At 40.5% G+C, this 20406-nt stretch overlaps 1 protein-coding gene across 2 annotated transcripts in view; it reads left to right on the top strand.

The window, feature by feature from the left end:
* Adamtsl3 (ADAMTS like 3) overlaps window positions 1-20406 on the top strand; it is a 341011-nt gene that overhangs the window by 275883 nt on the left and 44722 nt on the right. For both annotated transcript variants that reach the window (XM_058577562.1, XM_046438417.2), the window contains exons 21-22: window positions 5708-6779; window positions 18796-18923. In XM_058577562.1, coding sequence (XP_058433545.1) covers window positions 5708-6779; window positions 18796-18923 — 1200 coding nt within the window. The remainder of the gene's footprint in view (window positions 1-5707; window positions 6780-18795; window positions 18924-20406) is intronic.

Raw genomic sequence — 20406 nt, forward strand, 5'->3', positions numbered from 1 at the left:
TTATTTCAAACCCAGTTTCTTGTCTCCAGTCCTCTGTCTCCCTCTTTGTATCAGCTCACAGTCTGACTCTTGTGCTCTCCCAGCCTCATGCCCACACCCTGAACCTTACATTCCGAGAAGCCTAAAAAGAATCCAGAAAAACTGCCCAGGGTTTTTACACTGCTCCTCCTCCTGAACTTGTCAGTTCTGATGTTTCAGTAAGGTCAATACCTGCCTGACATCCTGCAGCCCTTAAAAGCCAAGCCAGTTTCAGGATCCCCTCACTAGCACCCATTTTGTGTTTGTATCAGCTACTATAGAATCCAAATGCATATGCATTACTTTTTCTTTTACATATTTAATCCTTCACTTATTCATTCAACAAACAAGGCAGTGGGAGGAAACAATTTCATAAAGTAGGAAACCTTGAGGGGACTTCTGAAAGATAAGTATCCATTCATCAGGCCTACATGGGGAGAGGTACAGGAGGATTTGGGAAAAGAGAGCAACATAGACAAAGGTAGAAGGTGTCAAAAGAAGTGGTAACTGTGTGAGAACTCAAGCAATCTCATAGGACTAGAACTTAGGTGAGTGATAAGAAAAGAAACCTTGAGTTTCATGATGAATAGTTTAGATTCTAATGATCAGTTCATCTCCTCTGGCAGCTATGGAGACATTGAATAAATATGAAACTGTGGGCAGGGAGCCTAGTTCAGGGAATATGGCAATATCTAGGTAAGCATCATGAGAGCAGGAGCAAAGAGGATGAAATCTAACAATGGCTCTGATGTGTAATCCAAGTTCTTGATGCCTGACTAGAGTTAGGAGCTGAAGGACAGGGACCGTGGTGTGTTTGTAAATGTTCAAAACCAGCTCTCCGATGGGATCATGATAGGGGAGAAGTAGCTATCATTGGTTTGTCAGGTTCAGTTTCCATTGTATAAATACTGCCTCTATTGCCAGTTGCCATCCACCAGTGTGACATTATTGAATACAGAGTTGGGAATAGATGCTAGCAATCTCACTGATTTGTGAGTGAATTTAGATGGTTCCCAGTTTCTGGCTTGAGAAAATTGACAGAATCAGATGCCATTAACTTAGGGAATATAGAAAGTAGAGGATAATTGGGATGGGGGGACAGATAATATTTAGATTATAATATTGAATTCATTTTTTATATTTTTTATCTTTGTGGTGCTGGGGATCCAGCCCAGGACTTCACCACACTAGGCAAGTGTGCTGAGCTATATCCCCAGCCCAGATTATAATACGTGAAGAAACTTTTATCAGGAGGAGATTTCTAGTAGACAGTGGATAAACAGGTCTGAAGCTCCAGAGAGTGGTCTAGGAGAGACAGATCAACTTGGGAAACATTAACCTAAAGGAATTATTTAAGATCATCCAAGGAAAACTATAGGGCAAGAAGAGAAAGTGGCCAAGCACTTGCACCCAAGGGGTAGAAACATCTAGTAGGATACTGGCCGTAACAGGATCAAAGGGAACCATAAAGAAAGGTTTAAAATGTTGGGAAGGAGAGACTTCTTCAGGAAGGAAGTGATCATGGTGCCATATACTCTAGAATGGACAAATAAGAACACAGAGGGAGAGCGTTGGATTTATCACTGAGAGGCCATGTGTGGTCTTTCCCAGAGAGTTTTAATGCAGTTCTGGGAGAAGAAGCCAGACGGCATTTAGTTGAAAAGGGCAATAGAAACAAGTAAGTGAAAGCCATTTTTTCAGGATGGTCTGGGATTTACTATAGCCATGGGGCCTGGGGCCTTCATAACTCTTTTAGCAAGTCCAGCCCACCGTATCCCTTGCAGCCTCCACTCAGCTACCTGTTTTCCTACATTCCGAGAAGCCTAAAAAGAATCCAGAAAAACTGCCCAGGGTTTTTACACAGCTTCAAATGAGCTTGATGGATCTTCACTCCCAGAGGAAGGAAAGGGAATCCGCACCAGCCCAGCAGCTAGATTGAGGGCTGGATTCTGAGTAGGTGGAGTTCCAGCAGGGATAGGAAGGCTTACTTAGAGGCTGGGTCACAGCCAAAGCCCATTAGGGAGTGGCAGGAGTCAAATGCTGGCGAGACCAAGTGTAAATATCCATCCCAGATGGCTTGGGGCAGAAGCCTGGCTTGACACCAAGCCTCAGATTCATGGCAAAGATACCATGGGAGTGAAGGCAGGACAGACAAGCGAGGAGCCACAGGCAACTCCTGTGAAGAGCCCCAGGAACCTAGAGCTGGCCTGTGTGGCATGGTGGCACAAAGACTCAAAAGGGGGACACAGAGAAGAAAACGCTTCTCATTTTCTAAGAAATCTGCTTTCCATATTGGCTTCACCAATTTGCAGTCCCATCAGCAGTGGATGAGTGTACCTTTAGAAGAGACCAAAAATGTGGCATTTCTCAAATCCAGCACAGTTGAGAGATGAGTTAGTCCCTTTGCACAGGCCAGAACCCCCTCCAGAAGGATGCTGAGGTACCTCCTTGCTCTCTGCAGAGTGGATGATGCCCTTGCCTAATGAGCCTTAGCCAATGTCACTGCATTGGGGCATTTCCATATATGGGAGGACGCAGTCTCCCAGAACTGGGCCAGTTTTTTGTCTAAGAACTGAGCCCAGTGTCACCACACTCCAGGCATTGCTCTGGAGGAACTTAACATAATCCTAGTGACTCTGGAGGCTGAGGCAGGAGGATCACAAATTCAATGACAACCTCAGCAATTTAGCAAGACAATGTCTTAAAATAAAAAATATAAAGGTCTGGGGGTATCTCAATAGTAGAACAGTCCTGAGTTCAATTCCCTGTGGGGTGTGCGTGTATGTGTTTATAATTATCAGTGGAAAATGCATTATTACACTAACCTGCCAAACATCATAATTTGGTAACACAGTACACAGTGGAGTCTGGGTTGTTTACCCTTGAGGGCACATGGCTAATTGGGAGCTGTGACTTGCTGCTTGCTGCCCAGCATCACTAGAGAGTATTATACCTTATATTGCTAGCCTGGGAGAAGATAAAAATTCAAAATATGGTTTCTTCTGAATGCAGATAGCTTTTGTACCATAAGAAAGTCAAAGGAGCATTAAGTGGAACCATCCTGATTAGGGGACCATCTGTGATGACTCAAAGTATGATTACTGAAACAGAGACCAGAAAGCACTCTTCCCTCTATCTTCTTATAGAAGATGTTGCATGTTGCACAGGAATCTCGTAGATAACATGGATGCTGTTTCTTATTTTCCCTTTCCTCTTTACCAGCAGCATCCCATAAAATTGTCTTTCAGTAAAATAAACTGGGACAAGAATACCTCTCTCTACTATTTTGGTTTAATCATGGTACACTCTAGGGCAATGGTCCTCAAACTTTGCTGCACATTCAGTCCCCTGGGGAGCTTTTAAAAACTTTAATACCCATACTGTACACTAAATTAGAACTTTTGTGGATGGAACTTAGGTCATTGAGATTAATAAATAGCTGTTTTGATTGAGCATTTTCTGTGAAGATTAAGTATTTTGAAAACCATTGTTTCTATAGTAATGAGTGGACTATGAATTTAACCAGAGAATGTGTTAGTTTTCTTTCACTATGACAAGGTATCTGAGAGAAATTAATTAACAGGAGGAAAACATTTATTTTGGCTCATGGTTTCAGAGGTTTTAGTCTTTGGTCAGAAGGCTCCATAGTTTTTGGTGGTGGAAGGGTGAGTTGGAATAAAATTGTTCACCTCATGATGATGAGAAGTAAAGAAGGAGAGAAGGAGACCAAATACAAAATGTACTCTTCAAAGGCCTACCTGCCTCCCAGGACCTACTTCCTCTAACTATGCCCCACCTCCTAAAGTTTGCTCCACCTCCAGCACCACAGGCTGGTAACCAAGCCTTTTAAGCATGTGGCTTTTAAGGGACATTTTATGTCTAAAACATAATACCTCTATAACGTCTTCTTTCTGCCTTTGGTCATGATTCAAAGTAAGTTCAAAATTTTATGTTGCCCATTAAAAGAAAATCTATATGCTTTAAGTGGCTAGGGCCATGTTGACATTCTCTGTGGATATTCTGTAATCCCAAAGAGGAAACTGTCCAAGTGGCAGGTCATCTGATACCACTTAGAAATGAGCTGAGGGAATATCCTGGGTTAGAACCCTTGGACCCATTCTGAGATCCATAGGCCTGAACTACCAGTTGCACATCAATGAAATTTGTATACAAATTAATCATGTGTCCTTCACTGAAAACCTCTATTTCAGAAATTATGAGTCTCTGTTGCTTTTCTGAACCTAATAACACCACTAAACCCCAGAAGGTTGCCACACTGCAAAAGGCTTATGAACCAGCAAGAGGACTGTAGAAATTATTCTTGTAAACAGTACATACCTTGTAACTACTGCCAAGGCCTGAGAAAACCAACTAAGAGGAATATTGATCTGGCTTTTCTCACAGCATGTCAATGCTGCTATTAATTCTCAGAGGGCCAAAGTAATGAGGTCCCAACTTCATGACCTCCTGAATCGAGCAATACTTGATGCAAGTCCAGTCCTTCTCCTACCACTCACTAGTATCTCCAAGCCCTCCAGCTCATACCCCACATCTGCCCAGAGACCAAAATGTATCATCAAGCAGGAACCAGACTTGTTCCCACATCATGGTCCCCTCCCTCTCCTCCAAATCACACAAATCACAGTATATTTCCTCTCAGGTGAAACAGGGAGAGAGGCACTTCCCTGGGGACAGGATCTGAGGTGTGTGGTCCTTGACCCCAGCCTGTTCACTAGAATCCATGCCAGAAAAAAGCCAGCCCATCTCTGACTCCCCCTCAGTCTGCTCTGTACCTTCTTGCCAAACCTGCCTTTGTTACCTAGCCAGTGGGCACAGTAATCATATAGAAGAGCCCATTAAGTGCCTACTACTATGCTGTGCTCTTGACACAAACAGTCTGACTTCATTTCCACACTCCTCTAATGAAAGTACTAATTAAATTATCCAGTTTATAGATAAGAAAACTAAGGCTCAGACAAATGAAATGACTTATTCATGTGGCAGAGCTAAGGTTCAAACTCCAGATTTGTCTGGCTTCAAAATACCTGCTTTATCTTTTCTTTTTTGATCGTGGCTCCCCATTGCTTCTCAGACCCCGCCATGCTTGTTTAACTGGCACATTTGGGCTAGTTTCTGCAATTGTCTAACCTCATTCTCCTTTTTGAACCCTTCAAATGAATTTATTCAAATTTCCATTCTCTTCTTCAGATTTGGTGTAGCCATGACTCCAAGCCAGACTAGCTCCTCAAAGGTAACCCTGCCAAATGGTAGAGGCCCAATGTATCAGATCACCCTCTTACTGATGAAACCTATACCCAAAAACTGGTGAAACAGGGAGAGAGGCACTTTATGAATTACATATTATGAAGCCATCATATGATCATGCATTAGAATGAATATTTCTTTAATGTAGAATAACCATTCCTTAAATTTCATTGAAGCATTTAACCCCTTACTTCCCCAAAACAGGGCTTTGTAAAGTAAATCACATGTTTCCATGCACTCATTCAAACTTGCATTCTTTGCTGAAGTACTAGATAGTTGTAAAATTTATTTGTGTATACATGTATCATGTTATTCATGTTTTAACTCAAATATTTTAAAAGAGTAACGTAGGTTTGGGAGATGACTGTCAAAAAGTTGTTAGTATTTTTGAATTTTTTAAAATTTTCTTTCTTTTTTCCTGCAGAAGTAAAACCAAAGACAAAAATAAAACTTGGTGAGCAGAGTCCTCAGATTCTCAGTGTCCAGAGAGTCTATATTCAGACAAGGGAGGAGAAACGTATTAATCTGACCATTGGCAACAGAGCCTATTTGCTGCCCAACACATCTGTGATTATTAAATGCCCAGTACGACGATTCCAGAAGTCTCTGATCCGGTGGGAGAAGGATGGCCGTTGTCTGCAGAACTCCAAACGACTTGGCATCACCAAGTCAGGCTCACTGAAGATCCACAGTCTCGAAGCCCCTGACATTGGTGTGTACCGATGCGTTGCAGGCTCAGCCCAGGAAACAGTTGTGCTCAAGCTCATTGGAACAGACAACCGGCTCATTGCACACCCTGCCCTCAGAGAGCAAATGAGGGAATATCCTGGGATGGATGGCAACGAAGCTGATAGTTTGGGAACTGCATGGCATAAAATGAGACAAATGTGGAGTAACAAAAATGAGCTTTACCTACATGATGACCAAATTAATAACCAGCCTTTCTTAAGAGCTTTGTTAGGCCACTGCAGCAATTCTGCAGGCAACACCAATTCCTGGGAGTTTAAGAATAAGCAGTTTGAAGCAGCAGTTAAACAGGGAGCATATAGCATGGATACAGTCCAATTTGATGAACTGATAAGAAACATGAGTCTGCTTCTGGAAACCAGAGAGGTCAGCGATGACCTTGCCTCTCAGGTGATTTACCAGCTGGTGGCTGAGTTAGCCAAGGCCCAGTCAGCACACATTCAATGGAAGGGCATCCAGGAAGAGGTGCCTCCTGCTGCTCAGCTCAGGGGCACAACAGAAAGTCTGCCCCAGAGTTCAAAAGTGAAAAACTCAGGCAGGCTGACCTTTAAACCAAAAGGACCTATTCTCATGAGGCAAAGCCAACACCCTTCAGTTTCATTTAACAAAACAATAAATGCAAGGATTGGAAATACTGTGTATATCACTAAAAGGACAGAGGTCATCAATATACTCTGCGACCTTCTTACCCCCAGTGAGGTCACATATACATGGACCAAAGATGGAGCACTGTTACAACCATCAGTAAAGTAAGTAAAATAAGAATACAGCATTCATTTTGTAGTCCTTTTTTAATGGCCATTCTAGATTTCTTGAAAACATTTCAAATTCTTTCTCCTAAGAATATGTTTTTAACTAAAACAAAACTAAAGAATGTTAGGATGTTCTTTACACATATGCATTGGAAAATTTTAAAATTAAACTATCGTGTTTTCTCAATTACTATAATATTGATATAAGACTGAATACAGTAAGAATGAGTTTAAAGCACATATAGACTGTCCCTTTGTATAGCACAAAAATAAAATCACTATAAGCCCTCTAAAAAATAAGCATAGAAGTAGTAATCTGTTAAGTTGCAAGTGCAAATCAGAATTCACAGAGCTCTTCCATATCTAGGAGATATGGTATTTCATTTGAGCTCACGCTAGGTTGGCAGGGCAGGGTTGAACAATTTTCTGATGAGGTCATAGAGAAACAGAATCCCATGACCACTTCAAAGCCAGTCTGAACCAGGGACCATGTCTCATAAACATCACCCATGATGTCTGACTATCAAACAGTAACCTTAGCAGAAAAATTGGATATCCAAAATAATTTTCTGTTTTCATGCATTGTCTTATGCCATACAATAGAAAAATAAAATGATAAGAATCAAAGTTTTCTGAGATGCTTAAAGTACAATATTCAGTCATTTTATTTTGATCTCTATGTTAAGGCAAAAATACCCCATTTCATTTATTTTACATAAAATAAGGGATAACCAATATTAACTCATTTTTGCATTCTTCTAATTTTGCTGTTTTACATAAAGACACTGTGCTTTCTTTCAATTTGCATTTAAGAGTGCAACTTGCACCTTATCTGTCTCTAGGGATTGTAAGAGAAACAAACAAAACAGCAGGTGTGAAATTGGTTTGCACACCATAAAGTACTTTCAAAAAGCAAGTTTAATTTTCATCTTGTCCTTTGTGCCTTGATCCTAATACACAAAACATCAGAAACCCAGGTAAAATTCAGTTTTTTAAAAATAATAAATCATTAGGCTAAGGCTTAAACAAAAATATAGGAAAAAGTTTAAATTTTGTATTTGTATCTTAGGACTCTTAACACAATTTTGCAATGAGATTGTAAAAGTGGAATAAACCTTAAAGTTTAGTCATTCTTAAATCTTTTAGTCTGAGGGTCTCTCTAAATTTAAAAATGATTGAGGAACCCAAAGAGTTTTTGTAATTTGAGTTATATTTATTGCTGTTTAGCTTGTTAGATATATAAACCAAGAAACATTTTGAACATCTCTATTGATTCATTTATAAAAAAATAATAAGCTTTGTGAATGCCTATTACATGTTTATATAAATATTTTTTAAAAAGCAATACCTACCATCCCAAATTACTGATACCAGTGGAATTGCTTTATATCTTTGCAAATCTTTTTAGTGTCTGGCTTAATGAAAGATATTCTTAGCTGGACACAATGGCACATACTAATGGCTGACACAGGAGGATCACAGGTTCCAGGCCAGCCTCAGCAACTTAGCAAGACACTGTATCAAAATCAAAAAATAAATAAATAAATAAATAAGGACTTGGGATGTAGCTTAATGCTAGAGAGCTTCCCTAGCATGTGCAAGGCCCCAGGTTCAATCCCTGCCTGGTGTAACACACACACACACACTTCTTATATATGCATACAGAGATTCTTATATATGCTTTTGCACCTGTTTGGGTATATTGTTCTAGTTGAAACTTATGGTGAATAAACTGCCTCATACAGATATGTTAAAAAAAGGGAATATCTTAATGCTATTTTCAGGTAATTGTGGATATTCTCCTTTAAAACTACACCAAACGTGGACAAATGGTAGTTTCTCAAAGGTTATTTGGAATGTGAAATAGAAATCGTATTTGTGAAATGTTGGTACTCTGTTCACTGAAATCTACTGATTTTTTTAATATTTATTTTTTAGTTGTACACAATACCTTTATTTTGTGTATTTATTTTTATGTGGTGCTGAGGATTGAACCCAGGGCCTTGCACCTGCTAAGTGAGCGTTCTACTGCTGAGCCACAACCCCAGCCCAAATCTACTGATTTTTACCTTGCACTTTGAATAGATTTTTTTCACCCACGCAAGAGTTTATAAAATCATATCATTTGTAAAATATTGGCTCACTGAGTTATACCAATATCTTCTAAAACATCGACACATTTCTTTATACGATATAAAAATTCACAGATACTTTAATATCACCATCAGGAAAATCTCTGTTTTGGAAATGTGCCAACCTCTCAATGATAGATGCTAGCTTTCCAAAATTCTAATTTTTGCTTGAAAGCTCCAATTTTTATCATTGGCAACAAATACAGTCAGTTGTTTTCCTTGAGTTGACCAGCTCACTTTGTTCATTTGAAAATATAGGGAGCCGGGCCGCCGCCAGCGCCCGGAGCAGGCCCAGCGGCTCGCCAGCGTGGTGACCGCGTGACCCCAATTGGAGAGGGGGCGGAGCGGAGCCGCCACCCGCACCCGCAAGGTGGGCAGACCCGCGACCCAGTGGTACATGGGCGTGGTAGGAGGGGCAGGGCAGAGCCGCCGTTCGTGCTTGCAAGGTAAACAGACCTGTGACAGCCTGGCGGGTCAGGCCCAGTGGCCTGCCAGTGTGGTACACACGTCACCCCAACTGGAGTAGGGGCAGAGCAGATCCTTCTCCCACGCCCGGATCAGGCCCTGCCGGTGTGGTGGCCACGTGACCCCAATTGGAGTGGGGGCGGAGCGGAACCGCCACCCGTGCCCGCAGGGTGAGCAGACCTGTGACCAACCTGCAGATCAGGCCCAGGGGTCCGCAGGCGTGGTAGGAGGGGCAGGGCAGATCCGCCGCCCACGCCTCCAAGGTAGGCAGACCTGCAACAGACCGGAGGATCAGGACCAGGAGCCTGCCGGCGTGGTACACACACCACCCTAATTGGAGTAGGGGCAGAGCAGAGTCGCCGCCCGTGCCAGGAACAGGCCCAGCGTCCTGCAGGCGGGGTAGTCACGACACCCCAATAGGAGTAGGGGCAGAGCAGAGCCTCCACCCGTGCCCGAAAGGTGGGCAGATCTGCGACCGACCAGCGGGACAGGCCCAGTGGCCTGCCGGTACGACAGACACGTCACCCCATTTGGAGTAGGGGCAGAGTAGAGCCGCCGCCCGCGCCTGCAGGGTAGACAAACCTGCAACCGACCGGCGGATCAGGCCCGGTGGCCTGCCGGCGTGGTACACTCGTCACCCCAATTGGAGTAGGGGCAGAACAGAGCCGCCACCAGCGCCCAGAACAGGCCCAGTGACCTGCCGGCGTGGTAGCCACGACACCCCAATTGGAATAAGGAGAGAGCAGAGCCGCCGCCCACGCCTGCAGGAAAGATACGCAAGCAGTATGAAAAGACAAGGAAAGAAAGGACCACAAGCAATGCAGGTCAACGCAACTTTAGAAGAGGTAACAGCTGCAGCAGATGGAATGTCAGATAAAGAATTCAGGATATACATGCTTCAGATGATCTGGAGTATCAAGGAAGACATTAAACAGCAAAATCAGACAATGAAAGATCACTTCGACAACGAATTACGCAAACAAATCCAGGAAGCAAAGGATCAACTATACAGGGAGATAGAGGTTATAAAAAACAAACAAACAGAAATCCTAGAAATGCAGGAAGCAATAAACCAACTTAAAAACTCAATGGAGAATACTACCAGCAGAGTAGAACACTTAGAAGATAGAACATCAGACAATGAAGACAAAGTATTTCAACTGGAAAAGAACATAGACAGCTCAGCAAGACTGTTAAGAAACCATGAGCAGAACATCCAAGAAATATGGGATAACATTAAGAGACCAAACTTAAGAGTCATTGGGATACAGGAAGGTACAGAGCTCCAAACCAAAGGAATGAGCAGTCTATTCAATGAAATAATACGAGAAAACTTCCCAGACTTGAAGAATGAGACAGAATCCCAAATCCTAGAAGCCTACAGGACGCCGAATGTGCAAAATCATAAGAGATCCACACCTAGACACATTATAATGAAGATGCCCAACATACAGAATAAGGAGAGAATTTTAAAAGCTACAAGAGAAAGGAAGCAGATTACATTTAGGGGTAAGCCAATCAGGATAACAGCTGATCTTTCAACACAGACTCTGAAAGCTAGAAGATCCTGGAATAACATATTTCAAACACTGAAAGAAAATGGGTTCCAACCAAGAATTGTGTATCCAGCGAAATTAAGCTTCAGGATGGAAGATGAAATTAAAACCTTCCACGATCAACAAAAGTTTAAAGAATTCGCAGCTAGAAAACCATCTCTTCAAAACATCCTTGCCAAAGCATTACAGGAAGAGGAAATGGAAAATAACAATGAAAACCAACAGTGGGAGGTAGGACAGTAAAGGGGGGGAAAATAATCAAAGAGGAAAACAAACCATGTTTAGTAACAGAAATAAACAAATATGGCTGGAAGAACAACCCATATCTCAATAATAACCCTAAATGTTAATGGCTTAAACTCACCAATTAAGAGACACAGGCTAGTAGAATGGATCACAAAACAAGACCCAACAATATGCTGCCTACAGGAGACGCATTTGATAGGAAAAGACATACATAGGCTGAAGGTGAAAGGTTGGGAAAAATCATATCACTCATATGGACTTCGGAAACAAGCAGGAGTGTCCATACTCATATCAAATAAAATAGATTTCAAGCCAAAGTTAATCAAAAGGGATAAAGAGGGACACTACATACTGCTTAAGTGAACCATACACCAACAAGACATAACAATCATAAATATTTATGCCCCAAACAATGGTGCAGCTATGTTCGTCAAACAAACTCTTCTCAAGTTCAAGAGTCTAATAGACCACCATACCATAATCATGGGAGACTTCAACACACCTCTCTCGCCACTGGACAGATCTTCCAAACAAAAGTTGAATAAGGAAACTATAGAACTCAATAACACTATTAATAACCTAGACCTAATTGACATATATAGAGTATACCACCCAACATCAAGCAGTTACACTTTTTTCTCAGCAGCACATGGATCCTTCTCAAAAATAGATCATATATTATGTCACAGGGCAACTCTTAGACAATATAAAGGAGTAGAGATAATACCATGCATCTTATCTGATCATAATGGAATGAAACTGAAAATCAACGATAAAAGAAGGAAGGAAAAAGCATACATCACTTGGAGAATGAACAATAGGTTACTGAATGATCAATGGGTTATAGAAGACATCAAGGAGGAAATTAAAAAATTCTTAGAGATTAATGAAAACACAGACACAACATATCGGAATCTATGGGACACATTGAAAGCAGTTCTAAGAGGAAAATTCATTGCTTGGAGTTCATTCCTTAAAAAAAGAAAAAACCAACAAATAAATGATCTCATACTTCATCTCAAAATCCTTGAAAAAGAAGAGCAAAACAACAGCAAAAGAAGTAGAAGGCAAGAAATAATTAAAATCAGAGCTGAAATTAATGAAATCGAAACAAAAGAAACAATTGAAAAAATTGACAAAACTAAAAGTTGGTTCTTTGAAAAAATAAACAAAATCGACAGACCCTTAGCGATGCTAGTGAAGAGAAGAAGAGAGAGAACTCAAATTACTAGCATACGGGATGAAAAAGGCAATATCACAACAGACACTTCAGAAATACAGAAGATAATCAAAAACTATTTTGAATCCTTATACTCCAATAAATTAGAAGATAGTGAAGGCATAGATAAATTTCTTAAGTCATATGATCTGCCCAGATTGAGTCAGGAGGATATAGAAAACCTAAACAGACCAATATCAATTGAGGAAATAGAAGAAACCATAAAAAGACTACCAACTAAGAAAAGCCCAGGACCGGATGGGTATACAGCAGAATTTTACAAAACCTTTAAAGAAGAACTAATACCAATACTTTTCAAGCTACTTCAGGAAATAGAAAAGGAGGGAGAACTTCCAAATTCATTCTATGAGGCCAACATCACCCTGATACCTAAACCAGACAAAGACACTTCAAAGAAAGAAAACTACAGACCAATATCTCTAATGAACCTAGATGCAAAAATCCGCAATAAAATTCTGGCGAATCGGATACAAAAACATATCAAAAAAATTGTACCCCATGATCAAGTAGGATTCATCCCTGGGATGCAAGGCTGGTTCAATATACGGAAATCAATAAGTGTTATTCACCACATCAATAGACTTAAAAATAAGAACCATATGATCATCTCGATAGATGCGGAAAAAGCATTCGACAAAGTACAGCATCCCTTTATGTTCAAAACTCTAGAAAAACTAGGGATAACAGGAACATACCTCAATATTGTAAAAGCAATCTATGCTAAGCCTCAGGCTAGCATCATTCTGAATGGAGAAAAACTGAAGGCATTCCCTCTAAAATCTGGAACAAGACAGGGATGCCCTCTCTCTCCACTTCTGTTCAACATAGTTCTTGAAACACTGGCCAGAGCAATTAGACAGACGAAAGAAATTAAAGGCATAAAAATAGGAAAAGAAGAACTTAAATTATCACTATTTGCAGATGATATGATTCTATACCTAGCAGACCCAAAAGGGTCTACAAAGAAACTGTTAGAGCTAATAAATGAATTCAGCAAAGTGGCAGGATATAAAATCAACACGCATAAATCAAAGGCATTCCTGTATATCAGCGACAAATCCTCTGAAATGGAAATGAGGACAACCACTCCATTCACAATATCTTCAAAAAAAATAAAATACTTGGGAATCAACCTAACAAAAGAGGTGAAAGACTTATACAATGAAAACTACAGAACCCTAAAGAGAGAAATAGAAGAAGATCTTAGAAGATGGAAAAATATACCCTGTTCATGGATAGGCAGAACTAACATCATCAAAATGGCGATATTACCAAAAGTTCTCTATAGGTTTAATGCAATGCCAATCAAAATCCCAACGGCATTTCTTGTAGAAATAGAGAAAGCAATCATGAAATTCATATGGAAAAATAAAAGACCCAGAATAGCAAAAACAATGCTAAGCAGGAAGTGTGAATCAGGCGGTATAGCGATACCAGACTTCAAACTATACTACAGAGCAATAGTAACAAAAACAGCATGGTACTGGTACCAAAACAGGCGGGTGGACCAATGGTACAGAATAGAGGACACAGAAACCAATCCACAAAACTACAACTATCTTATATTTGATAAAGGGGCTAAAAGCATGCAATGGAGGAAGGATAGCATCTTCAACAAATGGTGCTGGGAAAACTGGAAATCCATATGCAACAAAATGAAACTGAATCCCTTTCTCTCGCCATGCACAAAAGTGAATTCAAAATGGATCAAGGAGCTTGATATCAAATCAGAGACACGCCGTCTGATAGAAGAAAAAGTTGGCTACGATCTACAGTCGGTGGGGTCAGGCTCCAAATTCCTCAATAGGACACCCATAGCACAAAAGTTAATAACTAGAATCAACAAATGGGACTTACTCAAACTAAAAAGTTTTTTCTCAGCAAAAGAAACAATAAGAGAGGTAAATAGGGAGCCTACACCCTGGGAACAAATCTTTACTCCTCACACTTCAGATAGAGCCCTAATATCCAGAGTATACAAAGAACTCAAAAAATTAGACAATAAGAGAACAAACAACCCAATCAACAAATGGGCCAAGGACCTGAACAGACACTTCTCAGAGGAGGACATACAGTCAATCAACAAGTACATGAAAAAATGCTCAACATCTCTAGCTGTCAGAGAAATGCAAATCAAAACCACCCTAAGATACCATCTCACTCCAGTAAGATTGGCAGCCATTATGAAGTCAAACAACAACAAGTGCTGGCGAGGATGTGGGGAAAAGGGTACACTTGTACATTGCTGGTGGGACTGCAGATTGGTGCAGCCAATTTGGAAAGCAGTATGGAGATTTCTTGGAAAGCTGGGAATGGAGCCACCATTTGACCCAGCTATTCCCCTTCTTGGTCTATTCCCTAAAGACCTAAAAAGAGCATGCTACAGGGACACTGCTACATCGATGTTCATAGCAGCACAGTTCACAATAGCAAGACTGTGGAACCAACCTAGATGCCCTTCAATAGACGAATGGATAAAAAAAATGTGGCATTTATACACAATGGAGTATTACTCTGCATTAAAAAATGACAAAATCATAGAATTTACAGGGAAATGGATGGCATTAGAGCAGATTATGCTAAGTGAAGCTAGCCAATCCCTAATAAACAAATGCCAAATGTCTTCTTTGATATAAGGAGAGTAACTAAGATCAGAGTAGGGACGAAGAGCAGGAGAAGAAGATTAACATTTAACAGGGATGAGAGGTGGGAGGGAAAGGGAGAGAGAAGGGAAATTGCATGGTAATGGAAGGAGACCCTCAGGGTTATACAGTGGAGGGGGTAGAGAGAGAGGAGGGGAGGGGAGGGGAGAGGTGGGGAGGGGGGAGGGTGGAGGATGGGAAGGGCAGCGGAGCACAACAGACACTAGTATGGCAATATGTAAATCAATGGATGTGTAACTGATGTGATTCTGCAATCTGTGTATGGGGTGAAGGTGGGAGTTCATAACCCACTTGAATCAAAGTGTGGAATATGATATGTCAAGAAATTTGTAATGTTTTGAACAACCCACAATAAAAAATTTAAAAAAAAAAAAAAAATATATATATATATATATATATATATATATATCTGCCAAATACCCAAGTTCAAAACACAGTGTGGACTTTTTTTGTCATAGCTTGTCTGCCAGGTATTCTTTCAAACAAACATCATAGTCCATGAAAACAACAGCTAACAGTTCAATCACACCAGCATGTTTTAGCACACAGTGGAAGTGTTTTGTATATGCTTCCTATTTTGTTATACAGAACATTACAAACCGTTGTGCTGGGTTGAAGTTTAGTTAAATTAACAAGTTTTAGTACTTCATTTGGAACATCTTGAAGTGATACTGGCAGTTTTGTTTGTATTGCATTGTGTGGCAGTCCAGACCACAGTGACTACGTGGATGACACTGCCTGCTTCATGCCAGGAGTCTGAACATCACTGTCTTTGAATAATCAGTGCAAAGGTCAATACAACAATGGAAAAGGCAAATAATGTTTCAGTATTATGGGGAACATCCTTTCCTCTCACTGACCCATAGACTTATGGACCACCCTCTGTAGACTACTATATGGCTCACAGTTCAATTGTGTGCATTGTAAGAAAATAGCCTGAGAAAGCTGATGAGTTGACCTATGGCCACACAAGTACTACAGTGATATAGAGGAACATGGGCATTTAGAATAAATATTTGTCAAATTGAGTTTATTGCTAATAGTTGACTTGATGAAGCCAGGCATGGTGGCACACGCCTGTAATCACAGGGAGGAGGAGGCTGAAGAAAGGGAATCACAAGTTCAAAGCCAGTCTCGGTAACATAGTGAGGCCCTAAGCAACTTAGTGAGACCCTGTCTCTAAATCAAATTTTTAAAAAGGGCCGGGGATATTGCTCAGTGGTTATGTGCCCCTGGGTTCAATCACTGGTACCAAAAAAAAAAAAAAAAAAAAAGTTGATGAAATGGAATTAAGTTTTCTGAGGCTGAGATTTGTAGAACTCATGTAAATAAAAGGTTTTGACATGGTACATCCCACTCAGATGTGTTTCTGCATGCTTAAAGATCAACCATTCAAAACTGAAGCAACTCCATATGTCTAATAAAAATTTTCGATTTTTGTTTTTTTTAAGACAGTAAGATCCATTTTTCTTTTTAGTTTTTTCTCTGAAACCTATGCAATTTATTTGCTCATTTTACTTTTAATTTCCTGTACATAACAAAGGTGCTCAAGTATATTTTTCTGAGCCTCACAAATCTTTTCAACAGAAGTAATTCAGAAATAGAATTATGTTTCTAAGAACCTCTGTCCTGTCAAAAGAAACCATATAGGTGTGGAATATTGTTTGGACAATATTGAGTAAAAAATCTCAGCGAGGAAGGGAAGGCTATGGGTGAGTCAACTAGAGATGGTGTCTATAGAAAGTTCAGCCTTGTCATTACCTCAAGTTGACAGTAAGACTGTGCAGCAGAGGCCATGGTCAGATCTGTTAGGAGCTCTGCCTTCTGGTTCTCCAGCTCAAGGACTGCTCTGGCTTAGGTACCTGGGTGGCATCCCTTGGAAAGTAAGGCTCACAAGTGCTCAGCAATCTCAATCTCGTTGACTTCTTGAGGCCTACCAAACAAATTGAGAATTGATAAATCATACAAACATGTTTGAAAAAATTAAGAAAATAAATTAGTATATTTTTCATGTCTGTATAGTTAGGAGTCATACTTTTGTTTTCAACTGCTCCTCCTCAGTGGCAATTTAATAGTGAATATCTAGCCCTGCAGACAGATAGGTCTGCCACAGTGCCATTGCTGTGGACCATTTCATCTGTCTTGACTTCTGTCCCTTTTGTGTATTTCACACGTGTGCTGCAGGGGAGCCTCATATCCTCCTTGTACCTTTCCTCTGTGCCATTACCGTGTTCTGTTCTGGTCATTCATGTATTTATTCATCAAAGGTTTTTTTGAGAACTGGTATATAAAACTCACTGTGCTAAGCAGTGGGAATTCACAGCTGTGAATAAGATTTGGCCCCTGCCCTTGAAAAGATCACACTCTAGTGGAAAGAAATAGATATTTCAACAAATAAATACTTGAACCAGAGAATAAGGAGCCCAGAGGGGATAGAAGATAAATGGAAGAGTATTGGGGAAAACTTTACAGGGGAAATTACATGTGATCCAGTACCCAATGGTAGGACAAAGTTTTGCAGGAAAAAAAAAACGCCATTTCAGATAAAGAGAACAACATATGCATAAGCTCAGGGAGATGTAAGATCATGGAATGTTCTGGAAACAAGTTTGTTATGGCTGGAGCATAGGATGAGTGACAGGAAGTGACAGGAAGTAAAGAAGTGGCTCAGCTCAATTAATGAAGAAATGCTATGTTTAGAAGTCAGACTGGTCCCTGTTGCTAAGATCTATAAAGTGGGATGGGAAAATAAATAATACAAGGGCCAATGGTCCAGGTTAGAAGTAGATTCATATCATTAGGAATAATAAAATTTAAAGTTTCTCTCACTTCTCTGAATAATAACCTAATTAGTAAACACCTGATTGTCAAAGTGGTATTTTCATGTAGGCTTTTAGGAATATCAATAATTGGAAAACTATAAGGGACTCAGCTTATTCCTGATTCTTTTTGTATGTGTGTGTGTGGGGGGGGGGGCGGGGGGGTACAGGGATTGACCCTAGGGGCTCTCAACCACTGAGCCACATCCCCAGACCTTTTTAATTTTTCTTTTGAGACAGGATCTCACTAAGTTCCTCAGGACCTCACTAAATTACTGAGACTGAGTTTGAACTTGTAATCCTCTTCCCTCAGCTTCCCAAGCCACTGAGATTACCGGCATACACCACTATGCCCCACTATCCCTAATTCTTAATGGCACAGTCAAAATTCCATACAAACTGCAGCCTTAGCTTGTTACCTCAACTGACCTTTTCACATAGTGATGGTGAGACAGTGATCTATCACAGAGTAGCTTATACCAAAGCCCGCTGGATCTCACTGTGAAAACTCATACCTGAAGCTTCTTAGGAAGGATTTGGGCTGGAAATGAAGGTTTAATACCCAGAAAACTAATAGGTTTGTTTTTAAATGGGGTAGATTAAGACAAAATTCCATCCAGAAGAGTCTGTTCTCATGTAAAGGAAGATGGGATGCTGGCTATCCAAGCAATGTCCAGTTCTAAGGGTGTAGTGAACCTAAGGCAAGAGAAGAGACTCTCCTGCCCTGCTGATCTGCATGCCTATAGGTAGGATGCTTGACAAGATCATCTTTGGGGATCCCTGTTAGGCCAAGGCCTATAAATTTGTTTTTCTTCTTTCTCGGCAACTTTCGATGGCCCCAGGGTAGTTAAATGTGTTACTTGAATGCACCCCCTTTATTACTCTTCTACAGGATAATTTTGGATGGAACTGGGAGAATACAGATAAAGAATCCTACAAGGAAAGAACAAGGAATTTATGAATGTTCTGTAGCTAATCATCTTGGTTCTGATGTGGAAAGTTCTTCTGTGCTGTATGCAGGTAATCCCCTTGGTTGAAACCTAGAATGTTTCTGTTTTGTTTTTAACATTAATCTCCACAGCGTCAGTTCTCAACCTTGAACTCCATCAGTTACCTAAAGGCTTGTTAAAACAGATTGCTGGCCCCTACCCTTGCGATTCTGCCTTGGTAGAATGTGGATGAGTCTGAGAATTGGTGTTTTAGTATGTTCCTAGGTTATGTGGCTGTTGATGGATAAAGGCCCATTCTCTGGAAGTGGCTATTCTAGAGCTCACTCTTGAAGAAAAGGAGATTAGTGAGGCAGATTTAGTAGGAGGTATTGATATTATGGACTTTTCTTTCCTTTAAAGTCCCAAAATATTTTTTAAAAAAGTTTTTAAGGTTTTAAAAAAGTTCTTTAAAGTTTAGAGGTTTTTTCCTTTTCCTTTAAAGGAAAGAGAATAATTATTCTTTTGCATATCCCTCCTGATAGCATGCCTGCCAATCCTTAGAAATATCTCCTGGAGGTTGCAACTTTACATTAATGTGTGTCTTCACAGGAGCTGGACAATGTCATTTTGATATTAAAATGTGCTTTTATTATAAAGGAACATTTTAGGTGGCAGTGATTCTTGTGGGAGGCTTATGTTTTGTAAAAATAAAACAAGAGCTATTCCCGACCTCCCAACTCTGGAGTTTCTGATGTCTATGGCTCAGATAGACTTAGATGAAAAGAGGAACAATATCAGGGTTTAGAGTCTGGCATTTGGTCAACTAAGAGTTGAGCTGTGTGGTAGGTGCTTCACATTTTTTAATTGAGGAGACTGGGCCAGTTGATTTTAAAAGGCCCTTGAATCTGCATGGCTTAAAGATTCTGAGCCCCTTCTCTGGCTGTCTTCTCAAAGGTAGAACTTTAGCCTTTTGTTTTCTCCTGGATTATTCTGCCCTGTGAACATTAGCTCCTTTCCAGGAAGAGTCAGTTCCAAGTTTTTGGAATTCCTGGGGAATAGAACTTACCCTACACACACATATGCACATGTACACTTCAGTTTCCCCTTAAGCCTATCCCAGAATAATCTAAATTTCTAGTAGTCCTCAGGAGCCAGAGGATGAGCTGTGACAACCAAAGCCCTCTGTCAGCCAAAAGTTTTCTGTCTTTACACTTCTTAAGGTAGCTTTCCACTGGGCCACACTCTCTAGGAGAGTACAATGCTCGGTCCCCCAAACGTGACCTTTCCTTGATTCTCTTCTCCAGAATACCATGGTTACCAAGATAGCTTGCTGAAGTGTCATTATTCTCTCATGAATTAACTATGCATAGACCATAAAAAAGGTTAAAGAAGTATAGTCTCCCCACTGCCCAGGAGCTTATATATTAATGTCAGATTAGGGAAACCAATCACTGCAATAGTGCTGTGGTAGAGGAATGTTGTCAGTGTCCTTCCTGGGATGTTGCCTTCCCTGACACCTACATACTGCTGTGTAACCCCTGGGCAAACATCCTCTTTCTCTATATCAACATCCA

This window comes from Marmota monax, unplaced genomic scaffold, assembly GCF_021218885.2.
Source record: "Marmota monax isolate L192 unplaced genomic scaffold, Marmota_monax_Labrador192_F-V1.1 WCK01_AAM20220418_F8-fsc00005, whole genome shotgun sequence".
NCBI classification, from domain to species: Eukaryota; Metazoa; Chordata; class Mammalia; order Rodentia; family Sciuridae; genus Marmota; species Marmota monax.